General features: G+C 58.3%; 8 protein-coding genes across 8 annotated transcripts; 4 read left to right on the top strand and 4 right to left on the bottom strand.

Annotated features, from left to right (window-relative positions):
* Positions 1-5683: 5683 nt before the first annotated feature.
* PLICBS_008981 (uncharacterized protein) lies at positions 5684-7584 on the top strand (the record flags this gene model as incomplete). Its single annotated transcript, XM_018327714.2, has 7 exons — positions 5684-5746; positions 5814-6196; positions 6260-6678; positions 6734-6833; positions 6886-7180; positions 7235-7350; positions 7404-7584. 7 exons carry the CDS (start codon positions 5684-5686, stop codon positions 7582-7584), a joined length of 1557 nt encoding a protein of 518 aa, XP_018173655.2.
* Positions 7585-8529: 945 nt separating this feature from the next.
* PLICBS_008980 (uncharacterized protein) lies at positions 8530-9261 on the top strand (the record flags this gene model as incomplete). The annotated part of the gene is made up of 2 exons (XM_018327715.2): positions 8530-8545; positions 8621-9261. The coding sequence occupies 2 exons, from the start codon at positions 8530-8532 to the stop codon at positions 9259-9261; spliced, it is 657 nt and encodes a 218-aa protein (XP_018173656.2).
* A 234-nt stretch (positions 9262-9495) lies between these two features.
* PLICBS_008979 (uncharacterized protein) lies at positions 9496-10389 on the bottom strand (the record flags this gene model as incomplete). The annotated part of the gene is made up of 1 exon (XM_018327716.2): positions 9496-10389. The coding sequence occupies one exon, from the start codon at positions 10387-10389 to the stop codon at positions 9496-9498; it is 894 nt and encodes a 297-aa protein (XP_018173657.2).
* A 590-nt stretch (positions 10390-10979) lies between these two features.
* Positions 10980-11954, bottom strand: PLICBS_008978 (uncharacterized protein; the record flags this gene model as incomplete). The annotated part of the gene is made up of 1 exon (XM_018327717.2): positions 10980-11954. The coding sequence occupies one exon, from the start codon at positions 11952-11954 to the stop codon at positions 10980-10982; it is 975 nt and encodes a 324-aa protein (XP_018173658.2).
* A 622-nt stretch (positions 11955-12576) lies between these two features.
* Positions 12577-14970, bottom strand: PLICBS_008977 (uncharacterized protein; the record flags this gene model as incomplete). Its single annotated transcript, XM_065601518.1, has 13 exons — positions 12577-12704; positions 12788-12921; positions 13010-13217; positions 13301-13458; positions 13526-13746; positions 13817-13897; positions 13955-14003; positions 14051-14107; positions 14160-14193; positions 14259-14270; positions 14337-14483; positions 14571-14733; positions 14818-14970. The coding sequence occupies 13 exons, from the start codon at positions 14968-14970 to the stop codon at positions 12577-12579; spliced, it is 1545 nt and encodes a 514-aa protein (XP_065457590.1).
* Positions 14971-15572: 602 nt separating this feature from the next.
* PLICBS_008976 (uncharacterized protein) lies at positions 15573-16582 on the top strand (the record flags this gene model as incomplete). Its single annotated transcript, XM_065601517.1, has 4 exons — positions 15573-15872; positions 15991-16273; positions 16342-16460; positions 16580-16582. The coding sequence occupies 4 exons, from the start codon at positions 15573-15575 to the stop codon at positions 16580-16582; spliced, it is 705 nt and encodes a 234-aa protein (XP_065457589.1).
* Positions 16583-17353: 771 nt separating this feature from the next.
* Positions 17354-18301, top strand: PLICBS_008975 (uncharacterized protein; the record flags this gene model as incomplete). Its single annotated transcript, XM_065601516.1, has 5 exons — positions 17354-17426; positions 17488-17718; positions 17790-17957; positions 18011-18244; positions 18297-18301. The coding sequence occupies 5 exons, from the start codon at positions 17354-17356 to the stop codon at positions 18299-18301; spliced, it is 711 nt and encodes a 236-aa protein (XP_065457588.1).
* A 331-nt stretch (positions 18302-18632) lies between these two features.
* Positions 18633-20292, bottom strand: PLICBS_008974 (uncharacterized protein; the record flags this gene model as incomplete). Its single annotated transcript, XM_065601515.1, has 5 exons — positions 18633-19185; positions 19275-19593; positions 19643-19713; positions 19772-20156; positions 20214-20292. The coding sequence occupies 5 exons, from the start codon at positions 20290-20292 to the stop codon at positions 18633-18635; spliced, it is 1407 nt and encodes a 468-aa protein (XP_065457587.1).
* Between the last annotated feature and the right edge of the window lie 2179 nt (positions 20293-22471).

Raw genomic sequence — 22471 nt, 5'->3', positions numbered from 1 at the left:
AACTCGCAGTGGCGAACGATTCGAAACCTGTTAAGCTTCTAGAACACTGCATTGATACTGTCGAGGGGTCGTCCATCAATGGCGGCCAATGCTTTGCAGTTTACTTTTCTGCGGCGGCGCAACGGTCGCCTGGGCGTCCCGACAAACACACGTGCATGTATGGGCGTTCCCCTATTTCGGCAGGTTGGTGCGCTCACGGCCTCCGTGAAATATCTTCAGTGTCTCTTCAGGGTACCTCATCGATGGAGACTTCTCAATCATAATTATCAGTGCGATGACCTGGTATTGTCGCCGTCTGTGACATGCTCTCACGTGAACGCCGGAGGCACATAACATGGTGCGGCCTATGCTGTGGTTTCATCCAAGCACATCCAAGGGGGCGGCCCGTCTCATGCGCACAAGCCGCTATAGCGCGTTCAGAGATCATACATGGACCTTGATTCGTGACGTAACAGAGTCGCTCCCCGCGCCAACCTTCTAGAATGGCTTTCACGATATCAAGTAGCTAATAATTACGAGACCACTTGGTAGGAACAACTGTCCAGCTAGTCACCCGGCATGTTAATATCATCATCAGCTTCAACCTTCACACTCTACTCCTCATCGACCATCACCATCAGCGAGCTACAATCGCCAACACGCCAGACCAACCGCTTCAATCTCGAAAATGAGGGCCACTGACTTTCTCGCCATCACGCTCCTTGTCCAGGGAGGAGCCGCGAAGACGTGGGCAGATTTGGCAAATCATACTTTTCGTCAGCCAATGTACACGGGCACCCTCCCGCCCACGCCTCAGATGGAGCGGCTCCAGGCGAACGAAACCATTGCTAGGCTGAACCGCAGCCGGTTTGGAAAAGTACAGGTCCTCTCCTTTCCTTGTCTTGGAGGCTGCCAGCTGATTGGTTCGATGAACAGTGCAACCCCAACACAAACGCGTGTGAAACCACTGTATGGTCTGTCACAACCTTTGACGCAGCAAAGGGCGGCTGGCAGTTCGCCAGCCGACCATACTATGAGCCCTGCCATAGCGCAACGCCGGTAAGTTGAGCTCGTACATACTACGTAGAGTTCATCTAGGGTGACCCACTAATGCTGCGTCCGTCCAGTGCGACAAGACGAACCCGGACAACCGGCATTGCATTGTTGGAGTGTGGAACTCGGCTGCGGATCCGCATTACCGTGCGATAAACACGATTTGCTGATCGCCTTTTCCAATCACAACCGTGGAACTTGAGCAAGAGGTCTTCCTTCGGTAACGATGACCAGGGCGAAATGGGGAGGGGGAGGGGGGAGGGGAGCGGCAGCCAGTGTGCGCGACGACATATGCAGCAGATGCCCAAAAGCCGTCAACTTCGGGATGCACTACATATATGCGTCGAGTATGTGCCACGGTTCAACACTCATGGCGCAAGGGGGAAAAGTTCACGTTGCGAGGTCCAAGATAGACGTGGTGGTTTGTAGCGGCTCAACCCGCAGAATCTCGATGGCAGCCGCACCGCAAGGGCAGCTCTTACTACCCCTTAGGTATGGCTGGGTTAGATGGTACGGCGTTCGCCCGTTTAGCTAGTGTGAACTAGACCTGTTTTTTCCGTTGCCTTATATTTCACGTGTTGCCATTTCCCTCCTTCCGCGGATATGTTTCTCTATCTGCGAAAGAGTAGTGCTATTCGCAGAGCTAACTTTTGCTAGTTATAGAGCCAGCGCTACCGCAGCAGGAACGAGAGCAACGAGAGCAACCAGAGCAACGTTAGTTCCTTCGTTCAATGCGTTTGCCAAGGTAGCATCAAAAGTCTGGTTCGTGGCCAGAATCTTGCTTTTGAGGTGTCGAGTTGCATTGCGCAGACTCCAGTCCTCCTCACGTCAAATCACGGCACGCGGCAGGAGCGTCATTTACGAGAGTAAACTGGCCCGGGGAATTTAGCGACCATAATTCACCAAAATTTCGGCTCAAGTCTCGGTAAGCAGAATGTTGAGGATATCTTCAGTTGCGGAATTAAGGCTCTGGGTGAATACACCCTCAGCCAACACTATCTACGGTCCCAGACTGCTGTGTCGGAGACAATACCAGCCGCCGAAAACCTTCAGTGTTGCCATGATATTACTCTGTAGCAACGCGGGGCTTCTCGTCCTCAACCCCGAGCTTGGCCTCGATATCGCCATGCTCCGCGCGGTTGACCTCCTTCGTGCTCTTGCGCGTCTTCCAGGCCGGCGTGCCCAGGTAGCGGATGCCGTTGGGGTCCTCAAACATGTGCTCCGTCTCCTCGAGGGTCTTGCCGGCCGTCTCGGGGAACAGGAAGAGCACGTGGAAGAAGGCCGCCGTGTTGAAGACGCCGAAGATGATGTACGTCCTCCACTTGATGTTTGCCAGGGCGACTGGCGTGAAGAGACCAAGAGCGGCGTTAAAGGCCCAGTTTCCAGACGTAGCCAGGGCGACACCCTTGCCGCGGAGGCGCAGGGGGAACAGCTCGGGAGGATAGATCCACGACACCGGGCCCCAAGTTGGCGCGAAGGAGGCGACGAAGAGGTACGTGCAGGCGATGAGCCCCTTGGCAGCTGCTCCCGTCACCTTCATGGACTGGGCCGCGACGTTGTCGATTCCGCCGGGAATAACCTCGCCGTGGGCCGCCAGGATGCCTGCGTTGGCGTACATCCAGGTAGCCATGAGGACGGATCCGACTAGCAGGGTTGGGCGGCGGCCCCATCGATCGACGTAAAGGAGCGCCGGGATAGTCATGAACACGTTGATGACATACTGGATAGACGAGGACAGGAGGCCGGCGTTACCGGTATAGCCGGCCATGCTGAACACGTTCGTCACATAATACACTGGTGACGTCTCATGTTAGGCTTGACTCGCCAAGCTTCTCTGAGGTCAGGGGCAGCCGGGGACTTACTCATGACGTTCATGCCGGACAACTGCGACCAAATCTGCGTGAAGAGGCCGATAAGGGTCCGGTGGATCATCTCAGGCTTGAACAAGTCAAAGTATGTGACGTTGGAGTGCCGTCTCTCAAACTCGCACATATCCTTGATGTCCTGCATCTCGAACGCAACAAAGGGGTGATCGCGGTCGCCCTTGGCGTGCACGAGGGCCAAGACGTCGCGGCAGTCCTCCCATCGATCTTGTCGAGCCAGCCAGCGTGGCGATTCGGGGAGCAGCATCATCATGAAGAAGAGGAAGATGGCGGGGATCATCTGGATGCCCCAGGGGACGCGCCACGCCGCCTCCTTCCAGCCGGTGGGGGTCTGCTCGCCGATGAAGGAGGTGCCGTAGGAGATGTAGTACATGATGAGGATGCCCCATGTAATGGCCCACTGCTGCATTCCGATAAAGCGACCGCGCTTCGACGGAGGGGAAATCTCGGCGATATAGACTGGGACCTGAGCGGATTCGATGCCAACGCAGAGACCGTTGATGATACGGCCAGCGATGAGCATTCCGATGTTTTGCGATGCACAGATGATGGTTGATCCGATGAGCCTGGTGACGATGTTAGAACGGTGACCGCAACGGAAGTCTTCTGGCCGTCGAGATGTTCTGTCTGTACCACTGCAGCATAATGAACTCACCAGATGATGCATCCCACCATGATGGAGTACTTTCGGCCGAGACGGTCGGACAGCGGGCCGGAAATCAGAGCTCCAAGCCATGACCCTGCAGACATGGACGCAGTGATGCCGCCCTGGACCAGTTCTCGAGGACCGCTACAGGGCTCGGTGTCAAACGGAGGCCCGTGTGGCCCTTGGTTGAAGTAGCATTTGTACGCCTGCTCGCCGAGCTGCGCAGACAAGGACGAAATGTCGAAGCCGAAGAGGCCACCGCCCGTCACGGCGACGGCCGCAATGACATAGATGTTGCCAATAACCATCTTGAGCCTCGGGACCTGTGCGAACAGGATCAAGTGTGGCCTGGTGAGTGGTCGTGATGGGGGAATTGGACGACAATATGAACCAGTGGTCGGTCAAATTCCGAGCAGGTCTTTATAAGATTGCCCATCAACTCGCACCGGGATCTTGAATAGCCTTCCTTATACAAGAGACAACGGCGAGACATGCAACCACGCGAGATCGGCACAAACATCCGATTATACCAAGGCTAGTATGGATGTGAATGTCAGAAGCGCCGAAGGATGGCCGCGACCGCGCGAGCCGCTTGCGACAAGAGATCGACATGATTTGGTTCACTAGTCTGGGGTTGCTCCAGCCGTCTACATACGATTGACGTGGGATCCTGCCCCATTCGCATCGGAACAAAGCATCCGCGTGACTGGATGCTGGTTGAGGGGATGCAATCAGGTTGTCCCTTCTTGTCACGTCCGTCTGCCCTGAGGCGCCGCATTTGGCAATGTCCGAAGAGTGCAAAGTACCACGACCACCCCCAAGGCTGTTGAACTCTGACACGATTGACTTCCGGGGTAGAGGGGGGCGAACACGAGCCGCCATGTGGAAAAAAGAGGATACCATCCTTGCATCCCCGACATCCCCAATCTGTCGCCTGTGGGTTCTTGTGGGTTTCGCGGGGGACAAACTGGAGAACGTCACGGCCGTCCAGGATCGGACCGAAGGCGGCATGGACAGCCGCGCCAATGAAGAAGAAAACGGCTTCCGTCGTGGCATAAAGTTCGGGGCTCCGGATGTCATGTTGCATCCTCCCGCGGACTCGGCAGGCAAGGGAGGCGTGACGATCGATGGCATGGCGGCAGGGGGGAAGCTCCAACGGCATAGGTTCCGGCGAATGGGGCGCGCCCGCTTGTAGAGACGGCTCGGGCACTTCGCGACAGATGGGCCCGAGACGATTCTTGGTGGCTGTTTGGGCGACCTTCCTGACCACGAAGCGCGTGGCCTCCATGACGTTGATGCAGCCTGACCGGGGGGGCATGTTTAGAACGGGTGCCGCCCGGCGCATGTACCCGAGAGAACGTCAACAGTTGCAGGCGCAGGCAGGCCATGACCTAGTCTTGTTCCCCGTCCTCGACTTTGGAGGCGAAAACGCGCAGCGGGAAAGGGGCCTCGTGGACTACAGAAGTCAACAGTTCTATCGTCAACAGCGTTAGCAGCGCTGTCCCTCGTGCGCAGGGCCACAGGCATGTTTTCGCTTCGACCTTGTTCGTGCCGAACATGAGGCAGCCAAGATCGGCAAATCGAGGCTTGCTACGCTGGCGCGCGGCGGGAGGCTTTCTATTACCGGGTGGCTGCGCGTGGCGTCGGTGAGCTTGACTGTTTGCGGACGTGACAGCCCGCCTCATCGAGAAGCACGCTGGCGCCGGCGATGGAAGCTCGGCAAGATTGGGCTTGGCGCGGACTCTGGTTTGACGCGCAGCCGGCAGGCGTGCGCGCCGGACGTTGGACCGAGACGCCGATTCCCGCGGACCTGGGTGCTGATGAAGCTGGAGGAGCGTTTAATTGTTCGTGATGGTGGTACAGTCATTGGAGGTTTGGGCCCGGCGAGGAAAGAGGGCCCAGTGGCGCCTGCCTCCCCGCGTTCCAGGTTCCATCCACGGCGCGCTGCCGAATCAGCAGGCTCTCAGCGCCCTCAGTGACCCTTTCATCCCCTCCACTCCACTGGCGGGCAATCCACAACGCACTAACTCGCAGCGCGGCTCCTCCAACGACCGCCTTGGAGACCTTCACTCACATCCATCCACCTCACGCCGCATGACAGGCGTCGCCACCAATGCCCGGGATGAGGTCACTCTTCACGTGCCTCCTGGCCGGCAGCCAATACCTCATACACCCGCATAAGCTGGTGCGTCCCTCGGCCATTTGACCCTGGCGCCGTCAGCTCGAGCCCCCCACCGTTGATGCCAGTCTAGGGCTCCATCCAAGAGACCATCAACCCTGATGCCATCGTGCCCGTGACGCTTCTGGAAACGCACGAGATATTCGGCGACGTCGACGCCACCCTGCGTCTCTTCGATAGCTACGACGACGTGTTCGTGCCCGAGTTCGGCGCCGTGCTAGTCGAGAAGCCCGGGCCGAACGCGACCGCTGCAGCCGACGTAGAGCCTAGCTCTCACGGCAGGCGTTTGTATCGGCTTAGCGGCGATGTGGAGGTCACGGGTGATGTCGCCGGCCTGCCGTCAGGGCCGTATTTTCTGTACGGGCCGAATCTGTACCAGGCTTGGAGGCTCTACGACGACGACCTCGGCGCCTTTGCCTTTGGCGTGATTCCAGAGAATGTTACGCACACGACTAGGTACGGATGAGACTTTCCTGGTCCGCCATGGAGCAGCGGCTAATGCCTGCCTCTCAACGACAGCTTCCGCGCCTTGAGCGCGCTGTCCGACTCCGGCGCGAGCAAGTCCATCGCCGTGCCTTCGCGGCTGTATCATCGCGCACCTAATGCTAGAAAGCCTCTCAGCGGGATTCGCGTTGCTATCCCGGACGTTTCCTCCCTTCTAGGTGTACAAACGACGCTGTCTAGTCATGCATGGCGTGCCCTCTACGCACTTCCCGCTGCCGCAACGTCCACACTCGCGGACCGATTGCTCGCACTGGGGGCTGTCATCGTGGGAAAAATCAAGTCATCGCAATTCGGAGAGGGTCAGGAATGGGTTGATGAACAAGCGCCTTGGAGTCCGCGGGAAGACGGATATCAGAAGCCCGGCCGAGGTGCCGCCGGGTCCGGGGCTGGTGTGGCCGGCTACGAGTGGCTCAAGGCTGCCTTTGGCATCGACGGTAAACACATGCATCCGGACAGACCTGCACTGGGACAAATGCTGACAGACTGCAGGGGATGGCGGCGTACGAGAACCCGCCGCAGCTCAAGGCGTGTACTCGCTCCGCACGAGCCACGGCGATGTCCCCCTCGACGGCATGGAGACAAGTTCCCCGTGAGTCTGTTCTCTTGCGTCTGCGCAATCCACACTGACGCGTATGTGATAGGACGTTTGACTCGGCGGGGATTGTAGTTCGGGATATTCTCGAGCTTTACAACACAGCGTCTGCGGTGCTGAACCAGGGGCGGTCGGACGTGCCGCCGCCTCCGGCAAGGCTGGTGTATCCCGAGGACCTTTTTGACGGGGACTCATCAGAGCGGAGAAAGCTGATGAAGCTCTTTGTCACGACAATGGAGAATTACCTCGGGGCAAAGGCGGAGCGAATTCAACTGTCGACGCTTTGGGACGAGCACATACCAGACGAGGCCAAAGGTCGTGGCTTGGACGAGTATATCGGCCATGTAAGCCCCATTTTGGCGTCTGCCCAAGCACACGCCCGCTGACTCTGCCCCGAGGCCCCTTTTCGTGTGTATTGCTACGAATTTTACCACGCATATGAGCAGTTCCGCTCTGACTACAAAGCCAACTTTGGGCATCCTCCATACGCTGAGACGAGTGTTTGGCACAAATGGTAAGCCCACGGGTGCCACTGCAGGTTGTTCGAGAGTTGACATACCTCGTCAGGTCCACTGGAAAGAGCGTCCGCAAGTCGGAGTATAACGAATACCAGACGCGCCTCGAGGTGTTTAGGGCATGGTTCGACAAACAGGTCATGAACAGGACAAGTGTGGAGCCGCGCTGGACGGCCATGGTGTTGCCATTTGACAGCGAGGCTCCCAACTACCGTGACGAGAAACCGCGGTAAGATACGGGTTCTGGACAGTCTCCGAGTACCAAAATTTTAACTTGTAATACAGCGGGCCGTCAAGACGTCACGGGCTCACGGCAGAGCTGCTGTCGTCGATATTGCAGACGACTCAGGTTGTGGTGCCATGTAAGTGCCACTATACACAGACCAAGCATAAGCTGTACAGGCTTTGAACGCAGACTAAATTGTCTACTTGCAGTTGCGCAATTGCCGTACAAGTCACGCATCAGCGAACGAATGGAGTTTCATCCGGTATACGGGTCCATCATGGGGCCTCGCGGCGGAGATCTGGCCGTGGTGCACCTTGTGCGGCGGGCGTTTGAAACTGCCCGGTGGCGGACAAGGGTGGACACGGGACGATTCTCTTTCCCGGTCGGGGACAACGACCGGAATGTCGATGACAGGCACGTCGCGGGATTGAAGGATGACGAGACCAGACGTACAGAGGAAGAGATGTTGTCGGATGAGCTGTAGGATGACCAGGTTTGCTAGGTGCCCCAAACCCAGGGCTCCGCTGTATATGTAAGAGTGAGCAAGAAGCCTACGAATTGAACAGCCCGCTGCCCTGCAATGATTGAGTGGCCTCCAAACCCGATTATCGTCAGGTGCTGGATGGTGAATGTCGTTGGTAGGCATACCTATGGCCCTGAAGTACTTAGAGGCCCGCCCGCTGTCTGGTGAATTCCGCGCCTCCTACCGGGGCACGCCAACCGTCAGCCGCCAGTGGCAACGGCGCCACCAGTGTACCGCCCCGTCCCCTTGCAGCCCTGCGGGCGGGCGGCAGCGGGATGGATCCATTGAACGAGGTGGGGTCGAGCCAAAATTTCCCAAAAAAAAAAGTTGAACCTCTCACCGCGACAGCTTCAACACCGCTCTTTTTCCTGCCATCGCCCATCACAACCTCTGCGCTTCACCCGCAGACACACACAACCAACCGCCACAATGGCCAAGAGCAAACGTACGTCCGCACCGCGATCAACCGCCCCCCTTCTGTCACGTCGGAGCGTAAACTGACCCCATCCTCGGACTGCAGCTCCCTCGAAGCACTCCCGCGCCGCCCGCCGCGCCACCTCCCCCTCCATCAACACCGACAAGTCCCTCAAGGCCGTCTCCCTGCCCACATCGTCCTCCACAACCGCACACGAATCCACCGGCGCCGACAGCCACAATACCAGCAACACCAACAAGAACCGGCCGTCGGTGCTGGCCGTGCACCGCGCCGCGGGCGTGTCCAAGAAGACGAGCAAGCCGGCGCGCAAGTCGCGCATGACGGCCAAGATGCGGCGGCGGCACGAGCGCGGGCTGGAGATGGCCGAGGCGGTGACGGAGCGCACGGGGCTCAAGATCGAGAAGAGCATCGGGCGCGCGAGGGCCGTGCAGGCGCGCAGCAAGGGGTGGGATGATATCAATGCCCGCGCGGGGGATGAGGCGGGGAAGGCGGGCGCACTGGCGGGGAGGAATGCGTTTGCGGCGCTGGGTGCTGATGACGATGATGGCGATGATGATGGGGAAGGGGAGGGTGGTGACAAGGGGTGGGAGACGGATGAGGATATGGGTGGCGATGTGCCCATTCCGGCGGGCATGCAGTCGTCGATATTTGCGCCGGCGCCCAAGGAGGAGGAGGCTTTGCAGTCTGGACAGGCTGCTGGCGGCGACGACGAGGAGATTCTGTGAGATGGACGTCAGACCACCCTGAGGAGGGCTTGCTGGCGCGCGTCTACGACGGGAAATGATGCATCACTGGGCGTTTGGGGCGTTGGGCAACCCGAGACGGTATCTGCAGGAACTCGCTTCAACCGTCATGCTTTGCTTGCTAGACAGACAGGCCGTTATGATGCCGATGATATGGCAAAGGGCCTTTCCATATACACATATATACATTCGCATGAATCCGTTGGCTGACAAGCCTCACTTGCCCGCCCTCCCCTCGAGAAACATGCGCATCGTGCCGCCCACCTGCCCGCTCGCCGGGCGGCCCTCCCTAGCTCCATGCACGGCCACCTCCTCGCGCACACGGCGCACCACATCGGCGGCCTCCTCGGCCGTGACCTGCTTGCCGCCCTTCTTGCGCGCGAGCATCAGCTCCACCTTCATGCCCTTGGCGAGGAAGCCGCCCATCTGGCGCATCTTGGTGGCCAGGTCGTGCGCGCCAATCGCCCACGTGAGCTCCAGCTCTTTCGTCTTGGGCTTGCCTCCTGCTCCTCCCACCGCTGCAGCTGAGCCCCCCGCCGCTGCAGCAGCGGCGTTCTTCTTCTCCTTGAGCTGCCGCTGGCGGGCGTACTCGTCGCGCTTGTTGACGATTTTGCAGACGGCGTAGCGCGGCTGGGGGCGGCCGGCGGATGGGTCGGCGGGGAGGTAGGGCTGGACCATGCGCAGGGAGTCGTCGGGGCCGAGGCGGGAGAGGATGAGGCGCGTGGGCTGGGACGCCGTGGGGTCGGGTGGCGCTGACGAGGAGGAGGACAAGGACGGGGGCAAGCCGCCGCCGACGACGGTGATGTACGGGTCGGTAATTTCGTGATCGCGCGGAGGCCGGTCGCGCCCAGAGCGGTCAATGTCCTGCTGCGTGGTGAACCGGCGGTCGAAGCCGCGGTCCTCATTGGCGTCGGTGCGGACGGGCCCGGGGCCGCGGCGGTTGCGAGGCGGACCGCGGGAGGAGGACGAGGAGGAGGGCGGCTTCGTGGCAAAGAGCCGGCGGTTGTGGATGAGTTGTGCCGCGCGGGGGCCGGCGGCCGGGGGGGAGACGAAGACGCGGTAGAGGGCGCGGCGCGTGGTGAGGGCGCAGCTGCGGAGGGCTGTCGTCATGGTGGGCGATGGGAGGCGGGCGACGTCTTGGAAGGGGGAGAGAGGGAGGATTGGGTGCTGATGGCGCCAATTGAGGGCGTTGGAGGGCGTGAGGCGGAGGTAGAGAAGATCCGTGCTGTGGGTGCGTGAGGTTGAGAGGGGAAGAAGAAGCTGAGTTGGAGCTGGAGCTGGAGCTTGTAGAGCCAGTCGACGTCAGGGCAGTGGGCGGGCCGTTAGTGGCCACAGCGCACATCAGCTTCTGCCCGCCTCCGCCCCACTGTACTCCGTGTTCTGGTTGCACTGCGCCGTCTCACCGAACTGCCTCAGCTGTGCGGGCTCTCTCACCTTACACTCCACGATGGTGACGCAGGTGAAGCCCAATAATGGCCTAGATATCCATGGACAGCTTGGGCCACTCGACGGACCGGTGCTAGTAGGGCTTTACTCTACGAGATATGTCGAGTAAAAGGGTTCATACGTGTGGCGAGTGGTTCATACTCATCATATACACAGAGACCTTTGATCACAGGCATAGCCCAGGCCACCTCATGATATTGGTCATGAGCACAAACTGCTGAATCTCAAGCTCCGATCCTGTCCGTACATTTTACCTACTCCAGCTTCCCGAGCATCTCATCCAGCTCAGCCGCCACAAACGCCGGATTGTCCCGCTGGATAAAGTGGCCCGCCCCGGGCACCTGAACCGGGCCCTTGCTGCGCGACGACTCCGTGATCCTCGCCAGCCCCTGGTTGTACCTGTCCCAGTATGGGTTCGAGTACGCGAGCGTCGCCGCCCTGGGCATGCCCATCTTCTCCGCCTCGACGCCAAAGTGCTCAAAGTCGTGCCCCAGGACCGTCACGTAGGGCCCCTTTCCGTCCGCACCCTTCAGCACGGGGGCGTCCGCGTCGGGCAGCAGCACGCGGAGGTTCTTCCTGCTGAGGCCCTCCTTGTTGCCCACGTCCGGGTGGAACATGGCGCCGATGCGCTCCCGCGCCGTGCGCAGCACCTCCGCGGTGATGCCCTCCGGCAGGCCCTCCTCCGTGAAGCCCTCCGCGTCCGGGTCCGGGAACTGCGACACAAAGTCCGAGTTGGCGAGCACCGAGTCGAGGAACAGCAGGCCCGCCACCGTACCCGGGTGCTCGTGCGCGTACAGCCGCGCGAGCGCGCACCCGATGGAGTTGCACGCCAGCACGAGCGGCACCTCGTCTGCGTTGTCGACGCCGTGCAGCTTCTCGCGCGCAATCTGCGCGACGAGCTGCCGGAGGTCCCGCACGGCGCTCATGCAGTCGTGCGCGTGCGTCGGGTCCGCCGCGCCGGCATCCTGCGGGTCCCGGTCCGTGGTCCGGCCCTGCCCGAAGCGGTCGTACGTGAGGATGGCGGGGAGGCTGTCCGGGCGCAGCGCCTGCAGCTCGGCGATGGTGGGCGCCCAAAAGTCCTGTGGGAGACCTAGCCCGTTGAGGAAGACGAGCAGCGAGGGCTTGGACGTCGACGTCGGCGGGCGGGTGGCGGGCACGAAGCGGTAGCAGAGCTGCGCGGTCGGCTTGGTGCTGAGGCTGATGAAGCTGTATTCCAGGGGCGCAGCCATGGCGGCGGATAGGCAAGTGACGCCTTGTGATGAAGCTGAGTTGTGCAGGGAGAAATTCCCGGGTGGTGAGAAGTCGTGAGGTTGATGAAGGCCCGACCGTGTCTGACGATCCGGAGCTGAGCCTCCTATAAAAAGCCCGGCAGGCCCGTGGCCTCTTACATTGTCCGTGGACTATCTGTCCCGATCTCCGGATGACAACCCCTAAAGCCGGCCTGTAGCTGCGCTCAGCCTCACTTGCAAGCTCTAAAAAGTCCCAGTGCGGCGCCGTCATAGCCGGTGCTTAGTTGCATGTGGCGACGGCGCCTACAAGCTGACAGGATTCCACATCAGTCCACTGCGTTTGCGGTCCCGTCGTTATCACCAGCAACGGCGCTTATTACAGGTATTTTGTGCAAAGTACAGTGCATGTCCTGCTACACGGCAGGGCTGGGCCGGATTTGGGTATGCATGCATTTAAGCCATGCGTCAAGGGGCTGATCGCACCTACGAAAGCGACCGCGATGGTTTGATGAGAACAACGCAGGCTCATGCACGATACAAACACCATGCGACAGTAACACACTCCAAAGCTCCATTCGACGCGCGCGCTAAATGTCCAGGCCCGCGGCCTGGCTTCCGTCCCTCAGTACACATACCGGAAGTCCTTGTTCTCAAACTCCGTCAGATCCCGCATTCCGGCTTCGCCACTCGCCTCCTTGTCCGCCGGGCCATACACCCGGTCGCGCCGGCGGTTCGACGTGAACAAGTAGACTAAGCAAGCAACGTCAGCACCACTCATACGCACACCTGGAGACGGCATCTCAAGATAGTCGTTTGTGTAGAACGCAACGTACCTAACAGGGCGAGGTGGCAGCCGAGCTTGATCGCGTATCCCACCAGGAGGCCGATGGTCGCGCCCGTAAAGTGCGGTGCCTGCTCTGGCTTCACGACAAAAGGGCCTGCAAAGTTGCCCCAGCAGTATGCGGTGCTGCATCCATCAGCGAACAATACGATTAAGCCACGTCCCCCTGATATGGATGAAAGGGACGCTAGCGGGATGTGTGGGCGTGACTTACAAGACGAGCGCGCTGGCCAGCGAACGGTGCGTGTAGCCGGCCATGTTGGATGAAATGGTCGTCAGCGAGACGGTGAAGCCCACCGACTGCGCGTTAACGAGCCAGAAGCTCACGAGGCGACCCCACGTGTTCGACCGCGGTAGGTACGCCATGCACGCTGCTGCAACGGTGCATAGAAGGTTGGCTACCGTGGCCACAGCCAGGCGCGCTGAGATGAACAGAGTCAGCGAACAGTCCAAGAGTGGCCAAGGCAGCCCTTCTATGCGACACGCGTAGGGAGTCGAGACTTACAATTGGGCACATTGAGGATAATGGTGCCTCCAATGAAAAGGGCGACAATCTGCACCGCATCGCCGACCGACTTGAGCTCCGTCGTCTTTGTCGTGCTGAAGCCCATGTCCCGGATGATGATGGTCGAGAACGAGTTGACCACGCCATTGGGGATCGCTCTAGAGAGGGACCAAGGACGGTCAGCAATCGATCACATGGGCGGTGCATCGTCATGTTCGAACGTACGCAGCAAAGACGCTGATGAAGAGCAGAATCGTCTTCGGGTCCAGGAACCCCAGCTTGATCTGCTTCTTGTCAAACGACTTGTTCTTGATACCCGTCTCGTTGCTGGCGACGCGCTTGACGGCGACGAGGCGCTCGCGCTTGCTGAGCCAGGATGCCGTGGACGGGGAGTCGGGCAGCACGAGCCAAATGACAAAGGCCCAGACGCAGGTGGCACCGCCGAGCTGAGGGAATCACCCAGGTTAGCTCATAGTGTTCTACTCGGGGTGGTTTCAAGGAGGGTGCGAGTCGTACAATGTAGAAGATGAGTTCCCAGCGCGAGGGCGTCATGTCCTCGGGCAGCTTCGAGACGCCCATGGAGATGTACGAGCCGATCTACGAACGGTCAGCACGCGCATTCTAGAAGTGAATCGGTACACCGAGGAGACTCACAATGCCGCCCAGCCAAGGGCAGAGCTGGGCAGTCCAGGTCAGCCGCGGTCTGCAACAAAAAGTCTGTGTCGAGCCAGTACTCACTACCAGATGCACTGGCGGAGCGGAATCTCGCGCCTAGTGTACCAGAAGCCAGTCATCAGAGTCAAGCCGCTGTGGTCAAGTCAGTTTAGCTCCGCGAAGGTCAGGTCGGGTCATCACATACGGAGTCACGGCGGCCTCGAAGATTCCCATGATGACTTGGCAAGCATGTCAGCTCCCCTTCCCTACATTTGATGGGACCCGTCGATTCATCGAAACATACATCGAACAAGAACTGTTCAATCCCATACGTGTCAGCCACTGCTTTCACCATCGCCGCTCGCGGGAAACAGATACGTACGTGCTGTGGAGTAGCTGCGGCACTGCGTCATGATAATGACCATCAGTCCCCATAGGAAGATGCTGATGGCCAGGACCTTTTGGGCGGGAAACCGCCCGATGAGCCAGCCGCAGGGGTACTGGCCGAAAAAGTACCCGGCGTACACCACTGTGCCAAAGTCAGTGAAATGGACCGGAGCGCACATGGCGTACATGTAGCCTAAGATCGGCCAACGGTGGGAATCATGGCGCGTACTTGCAGAGAGGTAGTTGAACTGCTGGCCCTTGAGGTGCAGGGTTGTCTGGTAGCCGAATAAGTTGGCGTAGTTCAGGGACGTCTTGTCCATGAATTGCAACGCTTGCGTGATGAGGAACATGGGCAGGATGGTGAGGTCCAGCTTCCACCGGAGCCTTCTCATCTAGAAAACCGACACGAACAAGGTCAGTTTGAAGCTCAGGACACCGCGAGCCGTCAGTGGCCTCAACTGGTAGGTGGAACACACCTCCTTGTCCGAAATCTCAAGATCGAGAGCTTCGAGATATTCCCGGTACCCAACCGCGTTGTCCTCCTGCGTTGCGTCCATCTTCTTCAGGTCGTCCATGTTGTGCTCGGCATCGTCGACGACGCCGGAGGTGGGCTTCTCGATGTCCGGCATTGTAGCTCGTCACGTTGAAGCTTGGAGGGAATCACTGTCTGAGATACACGACGACACTTGATACGCAGCTCCGCGATCAACCGATGTGAAGTGGGCAAAAGCCGATGCAGACGACAAGGACATCAGCTATCCATTGCGGCCCCACGATGGAGGAGCAACCCTCGCTTTAGTACTCCCACTGATACGGCAAGTCGGGGTTTGTTGGACGTGTGTCGGCCATGAGTCGGAGGCGCACGCCCGGGGCCCCAGGAATCCAGGATTGCCAATCCGGGGCCCCGCCATCCAGGAAACGACCGCCGTGAGAGCTAGTGCGTGGGGAAGCACGCCCGGCGGCCTTGTTGGATGGATCCGGGGCCGCGGCGACTCGCCGCGGGGCTTCGGCGACGTTCGCACCGCTTAAAAGGCACAACACTTTGCGGGTGGGAGGAGCCGACAGCGGCCACGGCCCAATGTCCATGGCTACTGCAGCTTGATAATATTTATTTTGAGGGGGCCCAAAAGTACGACATATAGATTGGGGCTGCCGGCGAAAGTGAGCCGCTTTGTATAAGTGTTTACCCGATTCGTTTCCCGTGGCGCTCCCGCGCGCCCAAGCAGCCACCATGGGGCAACGCTTCTCCGTCTTCTCGTCCAAGAGTAACACGGCCGCCGAAGAATATCTGGCCAAGCCTAGCGGCGCTTGCTGTCTGGAGGGCACGATCCATCAAGGGGTGTCGCGCGGCAAGTGGGAGACAATTGCAGATGTCGAAACCTACATCGCCACTCCGCCTGCCGGCAAGGAGAATGGAAACATCCTGCTCTACTTTCCCGATGTTTGGGGTATGTTCCCCAATGGCTTATTGGTGATGGATGCCTTTGCGGATGCCGGATATCTCGTCCTTGGCCTGGATTACTTTCGGGGGGTGAGTTCACCAACATGAATCGGCTCCGGTCGTTGTCCTCAATCGCCCAAAGCCCAAAACAGCCAGCAGTGATTCCTCTGACACGCATATACTAACGCGAACGACGTTCGTCATCTAGGACCCGGTTTGGAAACACCGAAAGAACCGCCACGACAACACCAACCCCAACTTTGACTACGAGGCGTGGAAGCGCAAGCACACTGCCTTTGCGGACGAGGCCGTCCCCAAATGGGTCAAGGCCGTCTCAGATCGTTACAAAGGCGATGGCGTCAAGTTTGCCTGCGTGGGATATTGCTTTGGCGCGCCGTATGTCTGTTCAGAGCTTGCCAAGGACACGGTTTCCGTTGGTGCCTTTGCGCACCCGGCCTTCCTAAAAGAGCATCACTTCGAGAACATCAAAAGTATGATCCGACAACACAGGTATCGTCTTATGAGGGGGCGACATGGCAGGACTAACGTCTGGATGCAGAGCCATTGTTCCTATCATGTTCCGAGACCGACCACACTTTCGACGTGCCCTCACGGAGGCGCGCGCTTGACATCCTGGAAAAAGGAGGAAAGACATATCACTACCAGCTGTTCAGCGGTGTAAGTCACGGCTTTGCTTTGCGTGGGGACCCCAGCGATCCATATCAACGTAAGTCGGCTACCATGTCAAACTAATCACTACTACTGTGAATTGCACGTCATGAAGTGTGCTGACACAGTGAACGCGGGTAATGTAGGTTGGGTCAAAGAGCAAAGTCTCGCGGGAATCGTGAACTGGTTCGACTACTGGCTGGCCCAATGACATTGGCGTCTTGTTTGGCTTAACATAGAGCGTATTATGGCTAGAGTATAAACGAAGAATCGCCGCATACGGAGCTCTTTCAATTTATGTACATGCAACAATAGTATGCGATTTGTCTATGGTACGTTGTCTTCATCGCGTTGTGAGAAACATGCCGTGTTGCCTGAGAGCGGACTCGGCGGAGTGTGCCGCCTGGCCCATTGCTACAATATCCCAGACCGGATCCATTCGCCAAGTGGGCCATAGCTATTCTGCCGCTTCGCGCTGGAGACAGTAAGGGATCTATTGGATGCCAAGCCTTTAAGCTCGCCATCGTCACACATTGTGTCAGCAAGTCGGCGAGGCCAATACACTTATTGGGTGAGTCCGAGGTCGGGGACGGTCTGGCTGATGGCAGGTTTGCGGCGGGTGGAGAGCCCGGCATGTCCCCGCGGCGCTTCTCCGAGCGGACTATAGCCCGGTGCACTCCGGGCAGGTGACAGTTGGAGCACCACCAACGGGTCGTTCCAGCGCTCGGAGACTCGCCGCGGCGGGCGATCTGAGGTTGCCTCCCCGGTTTACACGACCGGCGCCTCACGACCAGGTGTCATCAGGTTATGATGCAAACGAATATTAAGCTCCTTGGCTCCAATCACAAAAATCTAAGCACTGAACGGTATACCGGTTAATTACACTCCATTACTCATTCACCATGCCCCCTCCCAGAGCTTTTGACTTTACCGGCGACGTCGCCATTGTGACGGGCGCCGGCTCGCGCATGGACGGTAAGTCGTGTCAGCCTCAATCGACTGCAAGGTCCGGCGCATATAACTGACGACACAATAGGAGAAATTGGCAATGGCCGAGCTGCTGCCATCCTGCTGGCCAGGCATGGAGCTAGGGTCGCCCTGGTCGACTACAATGTCGACTGGGCGAAGGAGACTCAAAGAATGATTGATGAGGAGGGCGGCATCTCGGAGGTGATCCAGGCGGACGTCACAAGCGAAGAGTCATGCAAGAATGCAGTATCACGAACTGTGGAATTGTTCGGTGCGGTACACGTTTTAGTAAATATTGGTAAGTGCTTCACAAAGCAATCTTTCAACTGTATGGTACGACATCCAGTGACTAACGGAGTCGCCATACAGTCGGAGTCGGAGGCGCCATCGGCGATGCCACCACCATCAACCTGGAGGCCTGGGACAGGGACTTTCGCATCAACGTCACCAGCATGGTGCTCATGAGCCGCTATGCGATTCCTGAGATGAGGAAACAAGGACGTGGATCAATCATCAACATGTCATCTGTCAGCGGCCGTATGTCCTCTCACCCCTCCCTCCCGGCCACCTCAGCTAACAGCCCTTTGCAGTACTGGGCGGAAACCCCAGCCTTCTGTATCCCACAAGCAAGGGAGCCATCATCCAGATGACGCGCGCTATGGCGGCGCACCACGGCAAGGAGAATATCCGTGTCAATTGCGTCGCTCCGGGAATGGTGTACACGCCCATGACTCGGGGCCGGGGCATGACAGATGAGATGAGACAAGCTCGAATCAACCAAAACTTGATGAAGAAGGAGGGCACTGGCTGGGATGTGGGTTACGGTACGTCCATGTTATCACCATCTGTGTCACGGTCAAGTTGTTGAGACCAGAGACTAACTGCGGCTCGCATCAGCTATTCTCTTCCTTGCCAGCAAAGAAGCGGGTTGGATCACTGGACTTATTATGCCAGTGGACGGAGGCGTAAGTCAATGATCCCCCTTTCAATACTCGCATGACCGCGTTGTCGTGTGCTGTGCCGTACTGACACAGTGGGATGACAGACTACTGCTGGCAAGGCAGACCGACCTGCCCTGAAAGCCGACACACTGGCTCAAGATATTACGGGGGTTTCTAACTGATACGAATTAGATTGTAAGCTAGATAGACCTGTCGCGATAGAGATCGGCCTGTCATATAGAACTTTCTTTGTATCAATTACCACTATCGCTCACTGTATTGGCGGGCCAAAAAGGTCGTTCAGATCCATCTGCGCCTCCGGAAAAGAGTCCAACCCAGACATGGTGTCCAAGTCAGCTCCTCCGAGGTATCGATTCATATCGAAATCAATGGACAGTATCGGGTCCACGTACGGAAACGCCGGGATATAAGTGTTCGCCGTGGCGGTGGGCAGCAGGTCTTGGCTCATTTGCTCCGTGACAGGAGCCTTATCCGCAGGGGTAGAGCTCATGCCCTTGACAATAATCTTCAGACTACGCTCCAGCAGCGGGCACCTCCTCATGCCGGTGTTGAGCGCGCGGAGGAAGGTCTGCAGCGTCGCCTGCGACGAGTCGTTTCCTTTCTTGGCGTCTTCGAGGATGGCCGATGCGCCAGTGTAGATGCAGTATCCCATTAGGTAGGTAATGTTTCCGAGTCCGAAGGTGGATTCAAGGAGCAAGACGAGCTTCTCGATGCTGCGCGAGGCGGTGATGCAAGTTTGGTAGTGAGCGGGCACTGCCCAGAAAGGCCGGTGAGCCAGAATAACGGAAGCAAAATAGAGGAGGCTGTAAGGGATGCAGTTAGTGGCTTGGTCTAGTCAAGAGCATAACCGCAATGCGAGAGAACAAGGCGGCGCACGTGCACGGCGACTCACTTTTGGGAGATGAGGTGTGGTGGTGGGCATATCGAGGGTAAGTTGTCTGGGTCATATCGTAGGTGGCAAGGGGATCGCGTTCGCCAAAGGTCCAGGCGCTCTTTGATGTCGTTGAGGGCAGCCTCGCTTATGGACCTCTTCCGCCTAGCATAGAGCTGAACAACGATATCGTTGATGATGATGGCCAGCTTGCAAGAGTTAACAAAGCAAGACACCGCATGACTCTTTCTCGGAGGATACTGGCTGCGTGAGCCGTCGGCCGAGTCTAGAGAGTCGCCGTAGTATGGGATCCAGGTTTCGTGCTCAGTCGAGTGGTCCACTGCTCATTGTCAGTAACTATAGAGCTCTAAACCAAGCTTTGCACTTACGTAGATCTAGGGAGCTCTGGTCCAACACTTCCGTGACGGCAGGCAATCTTCCGGCGTAGAGGCTAGTTGCCCTAGAGAGCCATCTCATTAGCATCAAATTGCAACCAAAAAGTCGCGCGGAGCTTGAACCAGACCGGGCGGAGAGGGTTGGCATACTTGTCCCAGAAATAGCACCCCCAGAAGAGCCGCCTCCGTATCTCCAGGTCAAGCGGGCTCAGGCCCTTGATGACCGTGCCGCTGTGCTGCAGGCCCAGATCACTCGCCATCCTGAACGCAATGCCTCCATACACCCAAGCCTGGGAGATGGAGCCGTGCGCCAAGTCGCGAGCGCTCAGCTGCAGCAGGGCTTGCACCGTAGGGATGGAGCTCGGCTGTTGGATGGCGGCGCCCAGAAGGCGACGTGCTCTCGCGAGCAGGAATTCGGAACTGTTGTTGTCCTGGTACTTGGCGGCGTGGCCGCACATGACCGTGAGGAGAAACTCGGAGTAGTAGCGCCCTCCGGTAGCCATGCCGCCTGAAGCGCCTTGATCAGCGGCTGATCGTCTGACCATGCTATTGCTGTGATACTCACGGATAAAGGCTGGGCGATACACCCACATGAACATTGGGGACACCCACGTCCAGTGCAGGCGAAGGAGCTTCGCCAGCATGTGTCGTGGAATTCCCGTCTGTAAGGATGCGTTCCCGAGTGCAAAGTCTTCCCATATTGACGCCTCTCGCACATAGCATGACAGCGATTCTTCGTCCTTTGTTGACGCATCCGAGGCCCTGGCCTGGGCAGTCGTCGCAGGTGTGTGTAAGGGATCGGGCTGTGGGCGATCGTGTACTGCCGACGTCGGTCCATAGTAAAGGATCTTGCCGTGCTCATCGACTCTCAGCTCTGCCGCCGAAGGCTCTTCTGGCCCTGGCGCAGGGCCCGCCACACCGGCGCTTCCTGGTCTTGCTGCTGACAGTTCGACGTCTTGAGGAGCGTGTGGCCAGGGGTTCGGCGCCAGGCCGGGGACAGTGGCGCTCCCCGTGGCAGAAGAGGCAATCGGAAGGTCAACAGCCGCAGGGACTAGAGAGGGCTGCATCTGACCATGATCTGGTGGTGAGGAGACAGCAGCCAGTCCAGTAGGATGCGGGGGGTTTGCAGAAGTGTCGCCAATTGGCGATGCTGAGGGCTCCTCTGGCGAAGCAGTGCCTCCGTTCGCTCGGAGCTGCTCAATCATCCTCTCGGCCTCCTGAAGTCGCTTGGCCATGGCAACGACTTGCGATACCGGGGGAGCTTTGTCGTACCGGCATTCATCATGATACACTTCGCAGGTCTTGCAAGTCGGCTGGCCGCCCTCGCACCGCACCTGTCTCTAAGTCAGTAGCTGATCTCGTCGCATATTTCGCGATATTTGGCCTCTAAGGCGTTGACCAAGAAACGTTCAGAGGGCTGGACGCATGTACCTTGCGTGCGCGGCAGTTGGCGCATGTGAGCCCCCGGAACTTGCGGTTTCCATGCTGACGTCGCAGCGCCTTGCCGATGTGTCTCGGGGAGCCAACAGCTGCATCCTGCCGCTGTGTCGAAGACATCATACAAGTAGAGCCGGGGTAGATCGCGACTAACGACTAAGGTCGTCAGGCTGCAGGGCGACATAGAGTGCAGAGGGGCTTCAGGTTTCATCACAGTCGATGCCGAATGGTCGAAGTGACGACAGTGGGATCGTTGATCCATTCAGGGACCAGGCCAGTGCCCGTTAGCTGCGAACTCGGAAGACTCCCCCCACATTCCTCCGCTGGCAACGTGGAAACATGGGGTCCCGGCTGCCGGAGCGGAGCTTGCAGGTTTGGCTCTGGTGGGGTCGGCGCAAGCTGAGGCGAGCCGCCGGCTAAAAAGGTCGCCCAGCGGCGATCTCGACGTGCTTGCTCCATGCAGCCCAAACAATGTCAATAGGATCCTCAGACCATGCAGTCGAGAGCCGCGTGCAACTTGCCGATGAGGCATAGCCTGGTTCTCCAGACCCGCAAATGGTCTGATGTTATATCTTGCAGTATGGTTGTCGCATAAGGCAACCCTAACAAAACCACCAGCCCCTCTCTTACTACATGTATGTCGACATGGAACTTGACGCCCTTCTTCGTTACATGTAGCTACTTCTCAACAAAGGAATACAGCATCAGCGAGGAGAATGTTGACCTCAACTACAGATGCTCTCATTGGACTCGATTCCATCAACTGGTCTCAATTGTCTCACGCATACGGCCCTGCTGATGACGTACCGACACTCTTGAGAGCACTCCAATCTACGGATCCGGAAGTCTACCTGACAGCATATGATGCATGTTTGTCCAACATCTATCACCAGGGCAGCCGTTACAGTGCTTCAGTCAAAGCGGTGCCCTTTCTGTATGCCTTGCTTGACTGCCAGACCACCAAAAACCGACAAAGCCTGTTGTATCTGATCACGAGTCTCGTGGTCGGCCACCCAGACTGGAGTGTCCCAAGTGGGGTTGATGTTGCAAAATGGGAGAAGCAAATTGCCGACACTCAAGAACCGAGCGCTCGTGAGCATGCACTCTATGAGTTCGCGACATACGAGGCAGTTGAGCGAGGGCTGTCGTCTATAATACGTTGCTTGGAAGAGGAGTCAGCCGGCATGCGAGCGACTGCAGCTCATGCGTTGGCGTTTTTCCCACGACATTCAGACACATCAGCAGCGGCTCTCTTTGGTCGTCTCAGTCGAGAAACCTGCAGCGTTGTGCGTAGCACGATTGTACTGGCCATTGCGATCTTGTTCGTCCCGGCGAATGACTATTCAAAGAAAAGCAACATCATTCAGCAACTCCGGGGCTATTATG

Source organism: Purpureocillium lilacinum (genome assembly GCF_023168085.1).
Source record: "Purpureocillium lilacinum CBS 284.36 DNA, scaffold_7, whole genome shotgun sequence".
Lineage (NCBI taxonomy): Eukaryota > Fungi > Ascomycota > Sordariomycetes > Hypocreales > Ophiocordycipitaceae > Purpureocillium > Purpureocillium lilacinum.
Note: the sequence above shows the minus strand (reverse complement) of the source record. Positions and strands in the feature narration are given on the sequence as shown.